This window comes from Ips typographus, linkage group LG4 (genome assembly GCF_016097725.1).
Source record: "Ips typographus isolate SLU linkage group LG4, UJ_Ityp_2.0, whole genome shotgun sequence".
Taxonomy (NCBI): domain Eukaryota; kingdom Metazoa; phylum Arthropoda; class Insecta; order Coleoptera; family Curculionidae; genus Ips; species Ips typographus.
In genome coordinates this window covers 4,493,275-4,512,266 of record NC_138425.1, presented here as the reverse complement: position 1 = coordinate 4,512,266, position 18,992 = coordinate 4,493,275, and the positions used below count along the sequence as shown (strand labels likewise).

Sequence of the window (18,992 nt, the reverse complement as noted above, 5' to 3'; positions counted from 1 at the left end):
TCTAACCTATAATCTAATCTTCATATTTAAGGTTAAGTAGTAAAATTTATTGCACACTGTATTTTTGTTTTTAAATTCTTTTTTAACTTAAAAAACAATGGATAATTTACAATTAAAACACCATAGGCGTAGCCTAGATGTAAAAGCCGAGACTAACAATGTGGGACAAGTATGGTTAGAAGACGAATTATGTTGTCAGATTACTGATTCTGGAAAATTAACTAAATCTGAACACAGGGGTTCCTCTTTAGATATCCTTTTACCCAGTGAACTTACTCAGAATAAGTTTATTAATCTTAGCTATTTGAAAGCGGACAATCTTATTTTTATCGCCACTGAATTGCATTTGGTTCTTGTAAACATTGAGCAAAAGCAAGTTTTCAGTCCTCTGGTGTACCCCAACCCTAAGATACAAGGGGCTTGTTGGAATCCAAGTCAAAAGCTTTTAGTAGTAATAGACGAAAACGAAAATGTTCAGGCTTATGTTCTAAGAATGACAGAACAAGGTGGTTATGAGTTTTTCTTGTATTTGTCTAGTTCACTTCAAAAGGACTCTCCAAACTCAATTTATGTTGGCTGGGGAGATCAAAACACACAATTCAGAGGAATAAAAAAAAAGGTGGAGGTCATTGATGGTAAGTGTATTTCTAAAGTAATTTGTTTTTCTTTGTAAGTAAAAATTGCTTCATTTACCTAGAAGAGTACCTGACAAAAATAAGTATAAAACATCCAGACAATCCAGAGTAAAAAAAATTATTCCCTTACTTATTCCTCATTGCAAACTACATTCTACATATTTGTTTTGCCTACCCATTATGTTTTAGATTGTCAAAGATGTGTAGTGGAATTTAAGGTGGTCCAATTATTTTATTAAGTAAATCAGTACAAAAATTCATATTGGCAAATAATTATTTATAGTTCATCAGTTTTGGGATGTCTATATAAAATCAAGGCATCACAGTCACATTGTCAACTCATATAGGTAAACAGGGATCACAGTCTCATAATAGTAAGACATACAGATACCTTTTACCACATGATTGTTATAGAAACCTGCAGGGTTACCTAATTAAGTTAAATCTTGTTACTGTTAGCTTGGTATATAAACTCATTAGATAAAAAGTAAATCTGTTGTCTATTTATTTAAAAAAAAATGGTATTCAAAACAAGAGTTTTTGTTAGTGTAGTTATACAGCACAAAAAAATGCTGTTTTTTATTACCTACTAGAAATAGATTTCAGCAGTTTTAAAGCCCTTTGGTTTCAATTTATGTTACATGTAGGTATGTATAAAGTTGTCCTATTTCACCATTTAAATGTTGTTATTTTTTGGTACCTAGTAAAACTCTCAGTACCTAGGAGATTTTACTATCTTTGATAGACAAATATTGCGCGATTTTCTTTAATAACGTTCGTGGGGAACCCCTATGTTTATTAGATAATTGGTATTCATATAATTACAATCCTGTAAAGTGAACATTTTGAATGAATTTTTTTATCTAGAAATAAAAGCAGCAGGTAATAGATATGAAATTGAAGTACCAGGAATAATATTTTTATAGTTTTCTTGCTTCTTTTCAAAGACCAAAGTTATTTGACTAAAGGCCTGTTTTCCCGACATTTCCAAGTCGATTTTACATACAAACAGCTAAGTTTTTTGCAAATTGTCCACTTTAAAAAGTAGACAAAAGTGGGCAGTAAATCTAGCAAAAACAATTTTTTTACATTTACTCTGTAATTTAACTTTAAAAAGGATTGCATGTTTACTTATGGTCATTTTTTGTCTTAGAAATACCTCAACCACATTCCCAGCCTTTAATTTCATGGAGAGGAAATGGAGAAATGTTTGTTGTGAACTATTGGAAAAACAACAGGAGATTTTTAAAAGTATATTCAGACCATTTAGAGCCATTGTACACCTCAGAACCATGCAATAACTTGCTGTTTCCAGTGTCTTTTAGACAGAGTGGAAATTACATTGCTTGTACTGCTACAGATGGTGAAACAAACCGGCTTATTATATTTGAAAAAAACTGTCGTATCAAGTCAGAGTATGCACTGCCTGAATCTAAGGTAGGGTTTATTGGTTGGGGGTGATTAAACTTAATTTCCAATTAATTGCGGTTTTCAGGGTGAGATTAAAAGCATTCAGTGTCATCCGGAGTTGAATGTTTTAGCAGTACATAGTCAAACAGAGACTCAAAGCTGTCTTAATATTTATTTATTTGCTAATGATACATGCTACTTAAAGCAGCAGTTTAACTATGTTTTAAGTGAAGAAGATTTGATTAAGTTTAGTTGGATTCATGACTTGAACAAAAATAGTTGCAAATTGAGCATTCTAACTTCCAAGACGTGGCATCTGTACAGTTTTAGTGTTGAACCTTATGGGGTGTATAACTCTTTATTGGCTGTTATTAACGGATGTAAAGTTATGTTTACAGATTTTTGCAAGAAAATAATTCCTCCTCCTTTATTTACTGACATTTTACAGTTTGAAAGACCAGTTAACATGATTACCTTTTACCCAACTGAAAGTTTATACAGTTTTACAATGTCTAACAATAAGACTGACTTCTATAAGTATGAAAGTGGTGGTTTTATAAGCTACAATGATTACAGAGCCCTAGAAGGTGTTCCATTTGTCAATAATACTGTTTCCTCATTTGAAACCACTGTCAGTGGAGTGAAGTACAATATTGCACTTAATGAGCAGCAGGAGTTAGTTATTAACGACTCAGTTGTACTGTCTAATGTTATTTCCATCTATGTTTACTGTCATTATTTATTTTTCACCCAAACTATATCTGAGTCTTACAGGCTGTATAGTGTGAGAATTACTCCAGAAATTATAATAAAATGCAGTCCTCAAACATATGTATCTCGTGAAATCGAGCAAGGGGCAAAAATTATTAGTGTGACTGATAAAAACGAGTTAATTCTTGTAATGCCACGAGGTAACTTGGAGGCTATAACATGCAGATTAATGACTATAGATGCGATTGAACTATTTTTATCACAAAACCAGTGGAATGATGCCATAAACGTCATACGCAGACAAAGAGTGAACTGGAATTTATTGATTGATTTGAACCAACAGAGGTTTCTTGACCACATCAAAGACTTTATTAAAGCCGTTAAATACACATCATTAATGAACGCGATAGTGTCTGAGTTTTCAACAGAAAACTGCTTGGAAACAATGTATAAGTCTTGGACTAGCTCCGATGTGTTAATTGATGACAAACCCAAGATTTCCAAGCAAAAAATTTTTATCGCTATTTTAAAAGGTCTTGTAGAATTAAATCCAGTGTTGAATCTTCAAAGTATAGTAACTCTTCAAATTAAACACTGCTCATTAGAAACAGGGTTGTGGTCAGTCTTGGAGATATTTAAGGCCAAGCATGTTAATGTATGTAAACGAGCCGTGGCTCAAATACTCCGCTACAAGCATGTTAAGGATGTAATATGTGCAGTTTACACCCTCTGTGATGTTGATTTTCTCAAATTTATATATGCGGAATGTTCAGTGGATCCTAAGATATTTATCCCTGAAATAGAAGAGCTGCAGTCATTAAATGAACTTGAAAAACGTTTTATTATGAATATTCGCGGAAAGAACTTTGTGAACGCCACTCGATACTTGGTTTTAATGGAAGACAAAACGGAATCCGAGGTTACTAGTTTTATATCTAAACACGGAACGCAGCATGAAGCTTATAAAAGTCTAGTGCCTAAGCAGCACCACTTTTTAACTGTTACCAAACTATATGCTGATATGTTAGCCTTAAAAGCCAAACATGTTGAGTCAGGACTTATTCTTGAACGTGCCAAACTACACGAGGAAGCTTTACAGCGTTTTAAAACTGCACTTGATTGGCAGAAAGTAGTGTCTCTTTTGGATGCCATGGAAGTGGAAGAAACTCGGAAAAAGGACATCTCGGAATCTTTGGCTAAGGATTTAATTAACCGCGGTAAAGGAGAGGATGCTGCGATTTTATTAGAACATTACTGTGGCGATTATGTGGCTGCCATTGAAGCGTTGATTCAAGGAAACCTGTATTTTAAAGCTTTATGCATTGCTAAGAAGTACAAAAACCAGGTCATAATCGGTAAGTGTAATGAGCCTGAGATAACTCTTAATAAAGATTTGTTTTTAAAATTGCGTCTTGATGATAAACCATTAGTTTTTTCTCTCTAGTTAGTTAATTAATTGATTTAGCACTATTGTTTTGGTGAACTAGATAAATCCATTCAGCCCGCATTGGTAAAGTGCAATGACGATTTGTACCAGAGAATCTCAGAGCAAGGAAAGCAATTTGAGGCCTACAAGCGTAGACTATTATTGGTCAGAGAGATAAAGTATAAGAAGTTAGTCCGGGAACTTTCAGGATTTGACGATGATGACACCGAACATGACTGTAACTCTGAACTAGGCAGCATTATATCTCGGAGTTCAAGGAGTTTAAGTTCAGCAGGCACTAAAAGGTGAGTGTCAACATTCTCTGGAATGAAAGACAAAAGTTGTATTTTATTGTTATATTCGTGATAACGTAAAAATGTTAATTAATAAATCTACTAAATAAGGTGAGTTGAAATCATATTAATTCTTGAGAAACAAATGTTAGGAATAGCAGACTAACATAAAATATTCAGGTTTTGTGGTTTACGATCCTCTGTTGAACGGTTGATGTTAGGTTTCAGTAGTTGGATCGTCAATAACTTGAAATAAAACTTCACAGTAAAGCCAACGACGTTTTGCAAAGTTTATTTTTGCTTCATCAGGGCAAGCTGTAATTTTTGATTCTGTGTGCTCTTTTTTTACACTAGGACAGATTTGGAGACATCCAGGGGGTTGTTACTTTTTCTGTTTTTAAAAGTATAAAACACATTACACAACTTTCACACACAGAAACAAAAAAAGTAACAACCCCGTGTATGTCTTCAAATGTGTCCTAGTATAACAAAAAAAAAGGGAACACGAAATCAAAAATTACAGCTTGCCCTGATGATGAAGCAAAAATAAACTTTGCAAAACGTTGACTTTACTGTAAAGTTTGATTTCAAGACATTGATAATCCAACTCCCAAACTAACATCAACCATAAAGTATTAACTTGTTTTCTAGTTCTTCTTTATCGTCGCGTAATCGGCGGAAATTGGAAAAGAAGAAAATTGATTTGAGGGAAGGAGGAACATACGAAGACATTGCCTTAATTAGACAGCTTTACTTATTAATCGTCGATATTTTAGCCATGTCAGGAGATTGTGCCGAAATTTGTCGATCTTTAGTGGCGCTTCCGCACAAATTTGCAGTTGCTCGATCGTTACAGCAACATTTAGCAACCACTCAAAGCGAGGTTTTAAATGACATTCCCTTGATTTGGACTCCCACTTTTTTAAATAGTGAATACTCCACTGAACCTAAGATTTTATCAGTAATTGAAAACCGACTCGATCTAGGTGAGTTACTTTCATATTTTATTATGCTATTGTAGGTATAAAATTGTTTTTTAAACTTGAAACATTCAAATTGTAAATGTATTACTTAATTATTTAATTTCAGATGAGCATTTTAGGATACCACCGACAATAGAAAAATCGATCGATGACTGGAAACTATCTATTCTTAATTGAGAATTGAATATTATTGCTTAAGGTAAAAGTTTATTTTTTATGTGTTGTACTTTTTAACAACAATAAAAACAATGTTAAACGAACTTTTATTGCTTAAAACTAAGTGTAGACAGTTTAAATAAGTACCCATAATGAATAACAAAAACCGTCCTGAAAACTAGTTCCATCTCCAAATTGATGTTGTGATGTTATATTAGGTATTATAGTTAGAGATTGGCTTCATTTTTTTCAAATTAACGGTGTAGTTTATTAGGTTGGAGTGATGCTCTTTTTGGAAAGTATTTTTGATTTTTTGTTATTACCGAATCAATCAAAAATTTAATTCATTTTCAGTTTAACTTAACTCGTCATTAGTGTTTCAAACACTTTAAACTATTTTCTATTATAATTTTTTTCTAGTTTGCAAAAAGTGTCTGGCAAAAATCTAATCTATCACATCATGAATGGCATAAATGAACCCAGTACAGGACATGTGAAGCAAAAATATTGATCTGACTCAAATGCCTATCCAGTTTAAGTTATACCAGTTTTTGAATGTACTTTCTTTACCTTTACAACTCTGCAAGTGTTCTCAATTAAATAAAACAAACTGGTCAAAATACAGCACATCCACAATACAGGACAAGAGGTTAAAAGAAAAATGGTCACCTTACCCAAGTGGAAATAAAGCATCATAGTCAGAGTTTTTTTTTACACGCAATCAATTAATCCTAACTTGTTCATGGTTTGTTTAATTTTTAATTATTTTAACTTATACCCACAAAAATGCATGATTTTTTATATTTAAAAAATTTCGGGGTGAAAAAAGAAATGTTAACTCTGTAGCTATTTGATTTCTTATTAAGATCTTAATCTTGCATGAACTCGGCTAGACGTCGTTCAACCTCGTGCGGAAAAGACCCACTTTCCGCACTAATTAGGTAAATAACTATTATGTGGCTTGCAATTTTGGGTAAATAAAAAAACATAAAACTTTATATTTTTATTTTGATCAAATTGAAATACACACAGAAATCAGGTTGTCATATATAATCTAAAACGCACGATTGTTTATGCAAACATTGAGTGGGACACTTAGTAGCAATTTTAATCTCACAATATTGAGAAAAAACAATCACTGCAATCGGCGCTAACAAGAATTTCCTTAACAGGAATGTAATAAATAATTTACTAGTATTTACAAAACTAGATTATTGCGTAAAACACTCACAGTATAGGTCTCATTATAATGACTTTATTTCTTCTTGCAGTTAAATGCTAAACATCAATTCACTTTTTCCTAGTTGTGGTCGCGTATAATCTTTAGCACTCGGAAAAGTTTCCGTTGAATTTCAGGTGCTGAATTTCATCAAAACTTTTTTTAGCCTTATGCGAGATATCATCCATGGATTTTTTAGCGCTAGTCGTCAAGTCGTCTAATGATTTTTTGGTGTTGGTTAAGATTTCGTCCGTGCTTCTACTCAATTCATGCACTTCTTCGTTTATTTTGTTTATTACATATTCCATCGCTTGTCTACCTTTACTGGCGTTATTTGAAATTTTACTAGTTAGCATGTCTTCCATGTAATTGGTTAGTGGAACACCTGAAATTTAAATATATTCATTGTGTGAACTAAGCAAACAAATAAGAAGGAAATACATACCTTGTACAGTTACCACTGCTTCCTGTTTTAAAAGAGTTTTACTCGGATCTGAAGGATGAGGCACGTATTTTAGCGTTTCATTTACAGCGATGTGTCTGCAGAATGTTAGATTAATAGTCTTAAGTATCATGTGCCTGGCACTAGGGTTGACTTCTGAGTGTTCAGCAGCATAGCAAACTTTTGCACTTCCAATTAACTGAAAGTATTAGAACAGAACAATTTAGTTTATTTAAAAAATACCATTTGATTCTTTTACTAACTTGGGATAGAAAATGTTAGTTTATTAAGTAGGTATTATATTAATTGCAAACTTTTTAAAAGTCTAGTGTCAGTGATATTGGCTTGACAAACATATTTACATGATTCCAAATGATGTAAATATGTTTGTAATAACATGACGTGAGAGATTCATATTATGATTCTGTGGTTATATCCTTATTGTAGAAAACGCAGTGCAGTCCGATATTTAGAAATTTTATTTGTATCATATTAAAATATAAATAAAATAGTTCAGTGTGTGTTTACTTATTTAATACACTTTTTGGGGGTTCAAGTTAGACTGATTGATTACAACAATGTTTTTCCTTATTTGTTTAATTGCAAAAAGCACTAAGAAATTTTTATCACGCCGTCCTTGTTTAACAAAGACGCCCAATATAATTCCCCCAGATTAGTTTCAACTGAGTTCTTATATATTATTATAATTGTTATTAAAGGTTATAATATAGGTTATTACTTTGCTTGTTAATAATAAAAGAATACAATTTAGTGGCTACAAATTTGTCATTGGAAATTTTATGTTAGTAGAGGTTTTTAAATTTGAATTAACTTTCTAAGCCTTTCCTTCATTAAATAATAGGATATCTAGGACTTTTGGAAAAATCACAGTATGTTGCTAGAAACATTATAATAAATTATTCACTAAAATAGATATTGATTGGTAAAACATCAAATGATTTTTGGTTCTTAAAACAGTTTAACAGATTATTGTTGTGTTTTTTTAAGAGTTTTAAGTAACTAAAGAAATTTAATCTGTATTGTTGCACCTCAGATTGCAAGGGCTCTTGAACTTGAAGTGTGTAAATAATCAAATCACTGGCACCATGTCCAGGCATGTGGAACAATATAACTAGAGACTATTACACTACAATTTTAGTTTCAGTTAAAATTGTTCCTATTTCAGGTAAATATTTTCTTAATACAAATATCATAGTTAGACACATTAGTGACTAATTTATTAAACAATAAATTGCAAAGTTCAAAATTGCACTAGAGGCCTTGATAAGCTAAGTGTAAAGTTCATAGTCTCTTTCTTTTTGGTCTGGCTTGTCTTATCAGTGATGATGTTTCCTAATTAATCCTTGATAAAGACTAACTCCAGACTCCGCAATCTTGTGCTTTGTGAAATATTTCATAAGCTTTTATTATTTTAACTTAAAAAATATTGGAGTGGCACTTACTATCAATTTTATTTTCTGTCATTAATACCTAAAACAATATTAGATTGGCTGTAACCTTAATCAACCTCTACATATTTCTTAAATATCATCCACAAACTTCTTAAATTTTATCAGATAATTTTAGCACTGAAACATTATATTAATGGATAGGTACAGCTTTTCAAAACAAAGCACATAATGATGGGTGAAAGAATGGACTTTGGACTGTGGTCTGACATTCAGAACTACTTCACATGGCTTCTCAAGCCATGTGAAGTCTGGAGTTTACACTATATCTATTCCTGGTTCATTTCATTTACTCACTGTACCTGTTAAACTAGATAGAATAGACATTTGCTCCAAATTACCATGACCTAACCTTGAAATTATGATTTTTTTTAACCTCAATGAACTATAAATACCTTAAATTGCACAGCAAATTGCCAAAAATTTCACTTATTTTATGACGCAATTTGTGAGTTTTAAGGTGTTAGTGCTGGAGAAAAAACAACAGCAACAAGTTTTAGAGGGCCCTTAAGAACAAAAACATGTATATAATAAAAAAAATACTTACAGCTTGTGCCCATTTAGGAAAGTACCAGATTGAACTGACCAGCCTTTGTGTATGTAACACCCCATTGACCACTTTTCTTTCTACCACATCTGTACCAATTACAGCAGGGTTGTGAGGGTTGGGGTATTTTCTCCAGGCTGCTGTAGCTACAGTTTCCCATGGATGGCTTAAATTAATTAGTTTAATAAATGGGGCAAAGGGACACACAATAAATACTTACTTAAATGTATGCTCACAGGTCCAAATTTTCATGCTTTGGGTTGGCTGCCTTACACTTGTTAACTAAAGATTTATATTTTGAGTGAAGAGACAGATTTTTACGTACACTGTTTAGAAAAACCTCTGTACAACTTTTGATTGCCTGTAGATTGTAGAAATTACTGGAAACAAACCACCCTGACCACCAAGCATGTATCCATGAACTGACACATGACGCAGTTCCCAGCTCAGGCTCAGCTGCTATTGATTGACGTTTGATCTGACGTCAGATGCAAATTTTTCTGACGTCATAGATAATTTAGTTTACAAATTTTCTAATGACTGTCGTTAAAAGGTAAAGTCAGAATTACATAATTTATGAAATATGTCTAGTAGAAAACCCTGGATCGAATTATGAATATCAGTGCACTGTTCAGTTTCAAAACCTTTCTTTAGAAAAGCACTTATGTTTTGATGCTATGCAACCAACAATTCACTTCTAACAACTCTAATCTTTCCGTATGTCCCTGGGACTGTAGATAATTACTTATACAGGGTGTCTCCTACACTTAAGGTTTGAAAAAAAGTAGCACAACTTTTTAAATATAAGACAAGACCACAGGTCACCATCCATGGCTCATCACTACTTTGAAACACCGTCGTGAATGACAATTGGATTTGACAGACTAGAGAAGAAACGGCCGAGCCGACTGACAGTCAACTGACAGATGCCGTCTCCTAACGTGCAAGGTACAAGCCGTAAGCAAGTCTGTTTAGTGCAAACTGTAAAAGAAAATAAACAAACCCAACCAAATAAATATAATAATTTCTAAAATAAGAAAGAAATGTAAATCTTGTACTTTATTCATTATTATTTCCAACAATTTTTACCTTGAGATAAGGAAGAACAATGTCGGTGTACGAACAGGATTATGGTAAGATGCCACTTGCAAAATAAATATTGTGCAAACAAATTCCTGCATCAAAATTGGTTCTAAATACGAAAACGTATTTCAGATCAATTTGACGATGAAGAGACTGAAGAAATCAGCTCTGAGCTTTGGCAAGAAGCTTGTTGGATTGTTATCAATGCATACTTTGACGAAAAAGGTCTTGTGCGACAACAACTTGATAGTTTTGATGAATTTATTCAAATGTCAGTCCAGAGAATTGTGGAAGATTCTCCAGCTATAGAACTACAAGCAGAAGCCCAGCACACATCTGGTGAAATTGAAGTGCCTCCAAGGTATGTTAAAAAAGTAATAATAAAGTGTTAAATTTAAGAGCAATTATAAGATGGTAAAGCTTTCTTTAGTTTAATTTCTACATAATGTATCATGTGTAATCCAGACTGTGACTTCCATCTGGATTCACAATCTAAACCAAATTTAATTTAAGCTAAGGCAGCTAGACTTAAAGTATGATGGTGCAAATGGGGGTTAATATTTATGACAGTAACCTTGAAGTTTACTAGTAACTTTTAACAGTTTTAATTAATACACCTATAAGAATTATAAATTTCCTAATAAAAAGGGCTGGATGATATAGCCCATGTGCCACAATTCGTCAAGGGTTAAAAATATTTAGATATTTTTGGATTATACTATTGTTGGTGAAATAGTTGTTTGTCTTGGGATGATATAATTTTAAAATTGACAGTGGGACCCTTTCCAGCTGCCTATTGTTATTATTATAAATATTAATGCTCAAAATCACATGACAAAATACCTAATCTTGATTGGTTTGTTGTTAATTCTTGGGTAGTATTCTGGCAGCAATATAAACTACTTCAGTATTTCAAAAGTTAAAGGTTTTTTCAACATTAGGTGAAAGTCTTGGCAATAAGTAGAAAAACTTTATCAATTAAAGGTAAAACCCTCAGTAAAACCAAATTTAAAAATGTACAGGTATCCCATTTTTTCTGTACTATGAGTCAAGTATGTAAGACAACTTTCATTGCAATATATTCATATAGAAACTGTAAATAGCTAAAAAGTCAAGAAAAAAGTAGTAGAAAAAATAGTTCTAGTGGCTTCTAGTGGATCATCCAAAAAACCTCAGAGGTAAAACCAAACTAAAATATGTATATTATTGTATATCCCTAAAATTAGCTGAAAAAATCATTTTTTTGTTTCTGGCTAATGCTTTGGCAATATGGAAGAAAAATTACATTTACATCCATTAATATACAGAGCCATAACTGACAGAAATGTTATCTAGTGACTTGGAAACCAATACATCAATCAGAGCTAAAGCCAAATTTAATATTAAAGTACTGTACTTAATAAATATGTTATATTTCTGCATTTCTACAAGGCTTACTAGGATAATAAGAAGTTAGTTACCTAAAGCATAAGACTTTGTTGTCTGAAGTAGTTTGCATACTTTTCCCTTTAAAGTTTGATAAGCATATCTCAAGCACTTTAATTTATAAGGATAATTCCTTTTACCAAAATTGATTTATTAACCATCATTTTTTAGCATTTCTAAAAATATCAGCTGTCAGCATAGTTAGTGTTAAATTTTTCAAATCTGGCTCCTACTCATTAATAATATGTTATCAATAGCCATGTTTCTGCAGGTATTTACTTAAGTTTGAACAAATCTATCTGTCCAAACCTACACATTGGGAAAAAGATGGTGCACCATCACCTATGATGCCTAATGAAGCCCGATTGAGAAACTTGACCTACTCTGCTCCTTTATACGTGGATATAACTAAAACCATAATAAAAGATGGTGAAGATCCAATACAGACCCAACATCAGAAAACTTTTATTGGGAAAATTCCCATTATGTTGCGATCAACTTACTGTTTACTCAGTGGTTTAACTGATCGTGATTTAACTGAATTGAATGAATGCCCTCTTGATCCTGGTGGTTATTTTATTATTAACGGTTCAGAAAAAGTTTTAATTGCGCAGGAAAAGATGGCAACCAATACTGTGTATGTGTTTTCAATGAAAGATGGAAAGTACGCGTATAAAACTGAAATTCGTTCCTGCTTAGGTGAGTTAATAACCTTCAACAAGGAAGCTTGAAAACTGTACAAGTTTTATGTTAGAACACAGTTCTCGTCCGACCTCAACTTTATGGGTTAACATGATGGCCAGGGGTGGTCAAGCAATTAAAAAAGCGGCAATCGGTCAACGTATAATAGCCATTTTACCCTACATCAAACAAGAAATTCCCATTATGATAGTATTTCGTGCTTTGGGTTTTGTGGCCGATCGCGACATATTAGAACACATTATTTATGACTTTGAGGATCCTGAAATGATGGAAATGGTTAAACCTTCACTGGACGAGGCTTTTGTAATTCAAGAGCAAAATGTTGCGCTCAATTTTATAGGCGCCAGAGGTGCCAGACCGGGAGTCACTAAAGAGAGGCGTATAAAATACGCGCGGGAAATTCTACAAAAGGAAATGTTGCCGCATGTTGGTGTCTCTGATTTTTGCGAAACGAAAAAGGCTTACTTTTTAGGGTAATTGTCTTATTAACATGATTGAAAAAAGTGTTATTTTAGATTTGTTGTAGTTATATGGTTCATCGTCTGCTTTTAGCAGCCTTGGGAAGGCGAGAATTAGATGACAGAGATCATTACGGAAATAAGAGATTGGATTTGGCTGGTCCTTTGTTAGCTTTTCTGTTTAGAGGGTAAAATTATTTTGTTTTATCTTATTAAAATTATGTAATGTGTTTTATTTTAGCTTATTTAAAAATTTAATGAAAGAAGTCAGGATGTACGCTCAGAAGTTTATTGATAGGGGGAAAGATTTTAATTTAGACTTGGCCATTAAAACCAAGTTGATCACTGATGGACTTAGGTATTCTTTGGCCACAGGAAATTGGGGTGATCAAAAGAAAGCTCATCAAGCTCGAGCTGGAGTATCTCAGGTAAATTATTTCATATGTTTTTCTTTAAAATAATAAAAAAACAGAGATAACTAAAAAAATGTTTTATGATTTTTATAGGTGTTAAATAGACTGACATTCGCGTCAACGTTGTCTCATTTAAGACGCGTAAACTCTCCTATTGGAAGAGATGGAAAACTGGCTAAGCCACGTCAGTTGCACAATACATTGTGGGGCATGATTTGCCCTGCAGAAACACCAGAAGGCGCTGCTGTCGGTAAGTATGTTTCTAAACATGCAAGATAGGTTTAATTAGAGTAAAGCTGCGCAATCTAGAGTTTAATAAAACCTTAATATTATTTGGTTATTTATTTAATGAGATAAGTGAGTTTTTCTCTTTGGCAATCTGGCAATATCGTATTTGATATCTGATGTTTTGTGCTTTTGGTCAAAAACTTTGACTTCTCTTGTAGGCTCCACTTATTGTTATAATTACAATGATGTGTCATATGTTATGGTTCAATTTTGCCTTTCAACTAAAAAAACTAGAAAATTATCTTTTTATAATATATAGTGTGCCTTGAAAATATCGTTGCTACGTTTTGATGTTTGCTCAAGTGATATTATTGTAAACAGAACGTTCATGTGACTGTCAAATGGCGTCATAAAGTGCGCTCGGACTTTTTTTGAAGTTTAAACAATACTGGGATTATTTCACAAATTTCAATAATTTGTGCCAACATAAGCTTCAATAAAAGATTCGTTGGGTAAATAGCTATGGTAATGTGGTCAAGATTGTACAGATATGTAAATTATACATAAGATCTAGTGGTGTGAGAACTATTAGAAATCAGTAGGCTAAACAAAGATACCAACTTTCCAAGATTACCAACTTCGTAAATGACATGTCTCAGTCTGCCAAAAAAAATGTTGTCATTCAACAGTTGACATGACCATTTAATCAAAAAGACTGATTCATAATCATAAACTTAATTTTTGTCCATCACAACACATTGTGTTGTAAAATCAAGTTTATGATTACGACTACGACTAAGAAGCTGTGTAAACCCGGCCTAACTTACGTAACATCCGCTTCAGCAGATTGGCACTTGCTAATGATTCTTACCACTTGTCATACCTTTATCTGTATAGTTGGAATCATTGAAGTTTTGTTGCCACCAGGTGTCATTTCTGCGTTTTGGTCAAACTTGCCTTTTAGAGCCCTCTGAGAGTATTTTTCAGAATCATATCTGGAGGTGTCTGACAATTTTAGCAACTCTTGGTAGGTTTAAAACACCTGCAGAGGTTTCTGGCAATTTTAAGTAGCATTAAGATGTCTCTGGAACTTCCCAAATTGTTTTAAGGCACTTGAAAAAGACAACGGACGCCATTTAAAGTTCATTTTATGAACTGAGTTTTATTTGTTTCTTTCTTTCACATTCTGGGTACATTCGATAAGATATAGATTTTCAAACAATTTTTTTGATACTTTTTAAAATTACAATCTACATTTTGTTCTAAATCAATTTCCTGCATTTAGGTTTGGTGAAAAACTTAGCTCTCATGGCTTACATTTCCGTTGGTTCGCAACCCTCCCCAATTTTGGAGTTCTTGGAAGAGTGGTCTATGGAAAATTTGGAGGAAATTGCCCCGTCCGCCATTGCTAATGCAACCAAAATTTTCGTAAATGGTTGCTGGGTGAGACTTGTAACTTAACAAGTTAAAAACATCTATTTTAACGTCAATAATGTAGGTGGGCATTCATCGTGACCCCGAACAGCTTATGGCAACTTTAAGGAAACTGAGACGTCAAATGGATATTATCGTATCAGAAGTATCGATGATTCGCGATATTCGAGACAGGGAAATTCGTATTTATACGGATGCTGGTAGAATTTGTAGACCGCTTTTAATTGTCGAAAACGGACAGTTGTTGCTAAAGAAGAAGCACATAGATAATTTGAAAGAGAGGGAATATAATAACTACGGTTGGCAAATGTTGGTTGCGTCAGGTAATGCAAATTGACTTTATCAATTTGAAAAACTAAACCGTGATTGTTAGGTGTGGTCGAGTATATCGACACTTTAGAGGAGGAAACTGTAATGATTGCCATGTCACCTGACGATCTGAGACAAGAGAAGGAATACGCCTACTGTACTACGTACACGCATTGCGAAATCCACCCCGCTATGATTTTAGGGGTGTGCGCTTCTATTATTCCGTTCCCTGATCACAATCAAAGTCCTAGGAATACATATCAGAGCGCTATGGGTAAACAAGCCATGGGTAAGTTATTTGTGACACTCAGAATTCGGTTTATTAATTGATGACTTAAAAAATAAGGTGTCTACATTACAAATTTCCACGTTCGGATGGACACTTTGGCTCACGTGCTCTATTACCCTCACAAACCTTTGGTCACTACCAGATCAATGGAATACTTGCGTTTCAGAGAATTACCAGCTGGCATTAACAGTATTGTTGCTATCGCTTGTTACACCGGATATAATCAAGAAGATTCTGTAATTTTAAATGCGTCCGCTGTTGAACGTGGTTTCTTCAGGTAAATTGGTGTTTTTTAGTAAACTGTACGGATGAAAAATGTTTTGGCTTTAGGTCAGTCTTCTACCGTTCTTATAAAGATGCGGAAAATAAACGAATTGGGGACCAGGAAGAACAATTTGAGAAGCCTACTAGACAAACGTGCCAAGGCATGAGAAATGCCTTGTACGATAAATTGGATGATGATGGAATTATCTCCCCTGGTATTAGGGTGTCTGGTGATGATGTCGTGATTGGTAAAACAATGACGTTGCCTGAGAATGACGATGAAGTAAGTAATTTTCAATTTTTTATATAGTTTGCATTGACTGTCTTTAGTTACTTAATGAGTAACAATGAGCAATATATTTTTGCTGAAATCCAATAACAAACAAAAATGAAGAGTGAAGTAATAGTCCATAGTCACTCAGCGGAGTTGTAGTAAATAGGGGGTAGCTGAGTAACACACAATCTTCTCCACAAAATTTTTTATTCAATGGTCTTTAAAACTTCAAATAACGCCCAACATGTTTCGAGTGCAGCAGCTACTCATCATCAGGGGCTAGAAGAGCGCTTAAACAAAAATGAATTAAATTATGAAGTTGTTTAAATGTAGCCAGTTATTATAGACTAGGAGAATCAAGCAATATAATGTCAAAGAAAGAAAGAGAAAAAGTAATTATAATGTGGAAAAATGAGTTTGTAAATTCCCTTGTATGCTCTTCTTTTTTGGCGCTAATTTATTATTGAATTGTTTAGTTTACTATCTGCTAAATTGTAAAATGTCTGTTCTAAAACGAGTTAAAACATCTTTAGGTTGTAACATGAATAAAAACACTACAATATTACATAGAAGGTGTAATGAGTCATGATGCGTTTTATGGGTTAAAACTTGTATTATGTTGCTAAATTAATTGGTAACTTAAGTATTTCCTATAAGTTTGAGAATAAATCCTAATCTAACAATGTTTAAATATAACCTGATAAATATAGTAAATCTACCATATCCATTGAATACTGACAATTTGCCCTCTGTACCGGGTGACCCAATAAGACTGTTCCTCGGCCATATCTCAGAAAACGTACGTCGTATGACTTGGGGTAAATTGGCCATGAAGAATCGCTGGAAAATATTTTCAAGTTCTAAAAATGACTACCAGAGGTGCCAACTGCCATCTTGAATTAAAAAATTACATTTTCTAAAAATTTTGCATAACAAACTACTAAGTTTTTGTTCAAAATTTTAAAGAGAACCAGTTTATCTAGCATTTTCGTAAAAAAAAATTTCAGTTATTTTTCAAAAAGAAAGATGGTGGGGGCTTTTTGATTGTTTTTATAATAACCTGCAAGTTACAGCTTAGCGATTTGACCGATTTTAAGAAAATAGCAGTCTTTGGGCAATAATAATCAACCAAAATATAATTCATTTAGTGGAATCCTTTGCCGCCAGTGGGTTAGTTTTGACACCATGACACAAATTTGGATTAAGCCAAATATGGCTAAATTGCTTTATTTTGACCCCAGCTAAATTATGCAGAGCGTTGTAAAGACCTTTCAGGGACACCCAGTATAATTGTTTTTTTTTTAAAGTGAATGTAGAGATTATTGACGAATTTTTATGTTATACAAGAAGTCTGGAATATGACACTGAATGTACTTATGTATTTTTTTAATAAATAACTTTAAATATAGGCCACATTCGTTTTCAAGCTCCATGGAGCGAGCAGAGCGTTTTTGATGTCACTTTGACGTAATTTGGCAAAACCGTAATTTGTCCAACTGTCATATTACGTCATTGTGACGTCACATTCGCTCTACTCGCTCCCCTGGAGCCTGAAAACGAATGCGGCCATAGAACAAAATGTTAAAGCCTTATGCATGAACTTTAAGTATTAACAATAATTGTTATTTTATCAGTTGGAAGGAACCACTAAACGTTTTACGAAACGAGACTCCTCTACCTTCTTAAGGAACAGTGAAACTGGTGTGGTGGACCAAGTAATGTTAACATTAAACTCCGAGGGTTATAAGTTCTGCAAAATCAGGGTGCGTTCGGTAAGAATCCCACAAATTGGAGACAAATTCGCATCGCGGCACGGTCAAAAAGGAACTTGCGGTATACAATATCGTCAAGAGGTATTTTACTTTTCTATTTTTGTACGTAAAATCTGTGTTTGATTTGTCTTGTACTATCCAGGACATGCCGTTTACCTGTGAAGGAATCACACCCGACATTATCATTAACCCCCACGCTATTCCATCCCGTATGACAATTGGTCACTTGATCGAGTGTATTCAAGGAAAAGTGTCCTCGAATAAAGGAGAAATCGGTGATGCCACTCCGTTTAACGACGCTGTAAACGTGCAGAAGATTTCTACGTTGCTGCAAGAGTACGGATACCAATTGAGAGGAAATGAAGTAAGATGTGTGACGTAACATCCTGTATTTACACCAATAATTTTTGGTTTAATTGTAGGTTATGTTTAACGGACATACAGGCAGAAAAATCAACGCCCAAATTTTCTTGGGTCCAACCTATTATCAGCGTCTTAAGCACATGGTGGACGACAAAATTCACTCGCGAGCCCGTGGACCGGTTCAAATTCTCGTAAGACAACCTATGGAGGGCAGAGCCCGAGATGGTGGTTTGCGTTTTGGGGAGATGGAACGAGATTGTCAAATTTCTCACGGTGCAGCCCAGTTTTTAAGGGAAAGATTGTTTGAGGTGTCCGATCCGTACAGGGTGCACATATGCAATTTTTGCGGATTGATCGCTATTGCCAATATGAGGAACAACACCTTTGAGTGTAAGGGATGCAAGAATAAAACTCAAATTTCCCAAGTTCGGCTTCCCTATGCCGCTAAATTGCTGTTCCAAGAGTTGATGTCTATGAATATTGCGCCCAGATTAATGGTGCTGTAAAATGTTACATTTTTGTAATTTTAATTTTCTGAATAATGTATAAGTAATAAGTATGGCGAAAATCAAAGTAATTGACGTTTGCCAAACATTAAAAAATATTTGCAAATTAAAAAAGGGTCTGTTTTATTTATGAGTATTGTTCAACTCAATTAGGAAGTAATATAAGAGTTAACTATATTAA

The 18,992-nt window shown here is 33.7% G+C and overlaps 4 protein-coding genes across 5 annotated transcripts in view; 2 read left to right on the top strand and 2 right to left on the bottom strand.

Annotated features, from left to right (window-relative positions):
- Positions 1-18,992, bottom strand: part of IP3K1 (inositol-trisphosphate 3-kinase-like protein) — a 139,088-nt gene that overhangs the window by 95,314 nt on the left and 24,782 nt on the right. The window lies entirely within an intron of this gene.
- Positions 8-5,718, top strand: Elp1 (elongator complex protein 1). 2 transcript variants are annotated; one of them, XM_081978724.1, is made up of 7 exons: positions 494-635; positions 1,789-1,886; positions 1,951-2,072; positions 2,131-4,111; positions 4,244-4,487; positions 5,127-5,461; positions 5,565-5,718. In XM_081978724.1, the coding sequence occupies exons 2-7, from the start codon at positions 1,823-1,825 to the stop codon at positions 5,633-5,635; spliced, it is 2,817 nt and encodes a 938-aa protein (XP_081834850.1). In that variant the 5' UTR covers positions 494-635; positions 1,789-1,822; the 3' UTR covers positions 5,636-5,718. The 2 variants fall into 2 exon arrangements, with proteins under 2 accessions (XP_081834849.1, XP_081834850.1); XM_081978723.1 differs by having other exon boundaries at positions 8-635; positions 1,789-2,072.
- slmo (PRELI domain containing slowmo) lies at positions 6,605-10,072 on the bottom strand. The gene is made up of 4 exons (XM_081978736.1): positions 9,512-10,072; positions 9,292-9,457; positions 7,279-7,474; positions 6,605-7,218 (listed from the first exon to the last, which is right to left on the bottom strand). The coding sequence occupies exons 1-4, from the start codon at positions 9,541-9,543 to the stop codon at positions 6,938-6,940; spliced, it is 675 nt and encodes a 224-aa protein (XP_081834862.1). The 5' UTR covers positions 9,544-10,072; the 3' UTR covers positions 6,605-6,937.
- On the top strand, positions 10,228-18,925 carry Polr2B (RNA polymerase II subunit RpII140). The gene is made up of 15 exons (XM_081978722.1): positions 10,228-10,424; positions 10,507-10,735; positions 12,071-12,498; positions 12,554-12,974; positions 13,028-13,147; positions 13,201-13,387; positions 13,466-13,622; positions 14,886-15,043; positions 15,099-15,357; positions 15,408-15,632; positions 15,690-15,909; positions 15,963-16,179; positions 17,805-18,023; positions 18,085-18,306; positions 18,365-18,925. Exons 1-15 carry the CDS (start codon positions 10,400-10,402, stop codon positions 18,809-18,811), a joined length of 3,534 nt encoding a protein of 1,177 aa, XP_081834848.1. The 5' UTR covers positions 10,228-10,399; the 3' UTR covers positions 18,812-18,925.

What these genes read in the sequence shown, in the direction of transcription:
- slmo (XM_081978736.1), bottom strand. Translation starts at nt 9,543, where the DNA reads ATGAAAATTTGGACCTGTGAGCATACATTTAA. An exon ending in TTCCTAAATGGGCACAAGCT is followed by an intron (nt 7,475 to 9,291) that starts GTAAGTATTTTT and finishes TAATACTTTCAG; the next exon opens with TTAATTGGAAGTGCAAAAGT. An exon ending in AGCAGTGGTAACTGTACAAG is followed by an intron (nt 7,219 to 7,278) that starts GTATGTATTTCC and finishes TTTAAATTTCAG; the next exon opens with GTGTTCCACTAACCAATTAC.
- Polr2B (XM_081978722.1), top strand. Translation starts at nt 10,400, where the DNA reads ATGTCGGTGTACGAACAGGATTATG. An exon ending in TTTTCGTAAATGGTTGCTGG is followed by an intron (nt 15,044 to 15,098) that starts GTGAGACTTGTA and finishes TCAATAATGTAG; the next exon opens with GTGGGCATTCATCGTGACCC. An exon ending in ACCAATTGAGAGGAAATGAA is followed by an intron (nt 18,307 to 18,364) that starts GTAAGATGTGTG and finishes GTTTAATTGTAG; the next exon opens with GTTATGTTTAACGGACATAC.
- Elp1 (XM_081978723.1), top strand. Translation starts at nt 98, where the DNA reads ATGGATAATTTACAATTAAAACACCATAGGCGTAGCCTAGATGTAAAA. An exon ending in AGTTCAGCAGGCACTAAAAG is followed by an intron (nt 4,488 to 5,126) that starts GTGAGTGTCAAC and finishes CTTGTTTTCTAG; the next exon opens with TTCTTCTTTATCGTCGCGTA. An exon ending in TGAAAACCGACTCGATCTAG is followed by an intron (nt 5,462 to 5,564) that starts GTGAGTTACTTT and finishes ATTTAATTTCAG; the next exon opens with ATGAGCATTTTAGGATACCA.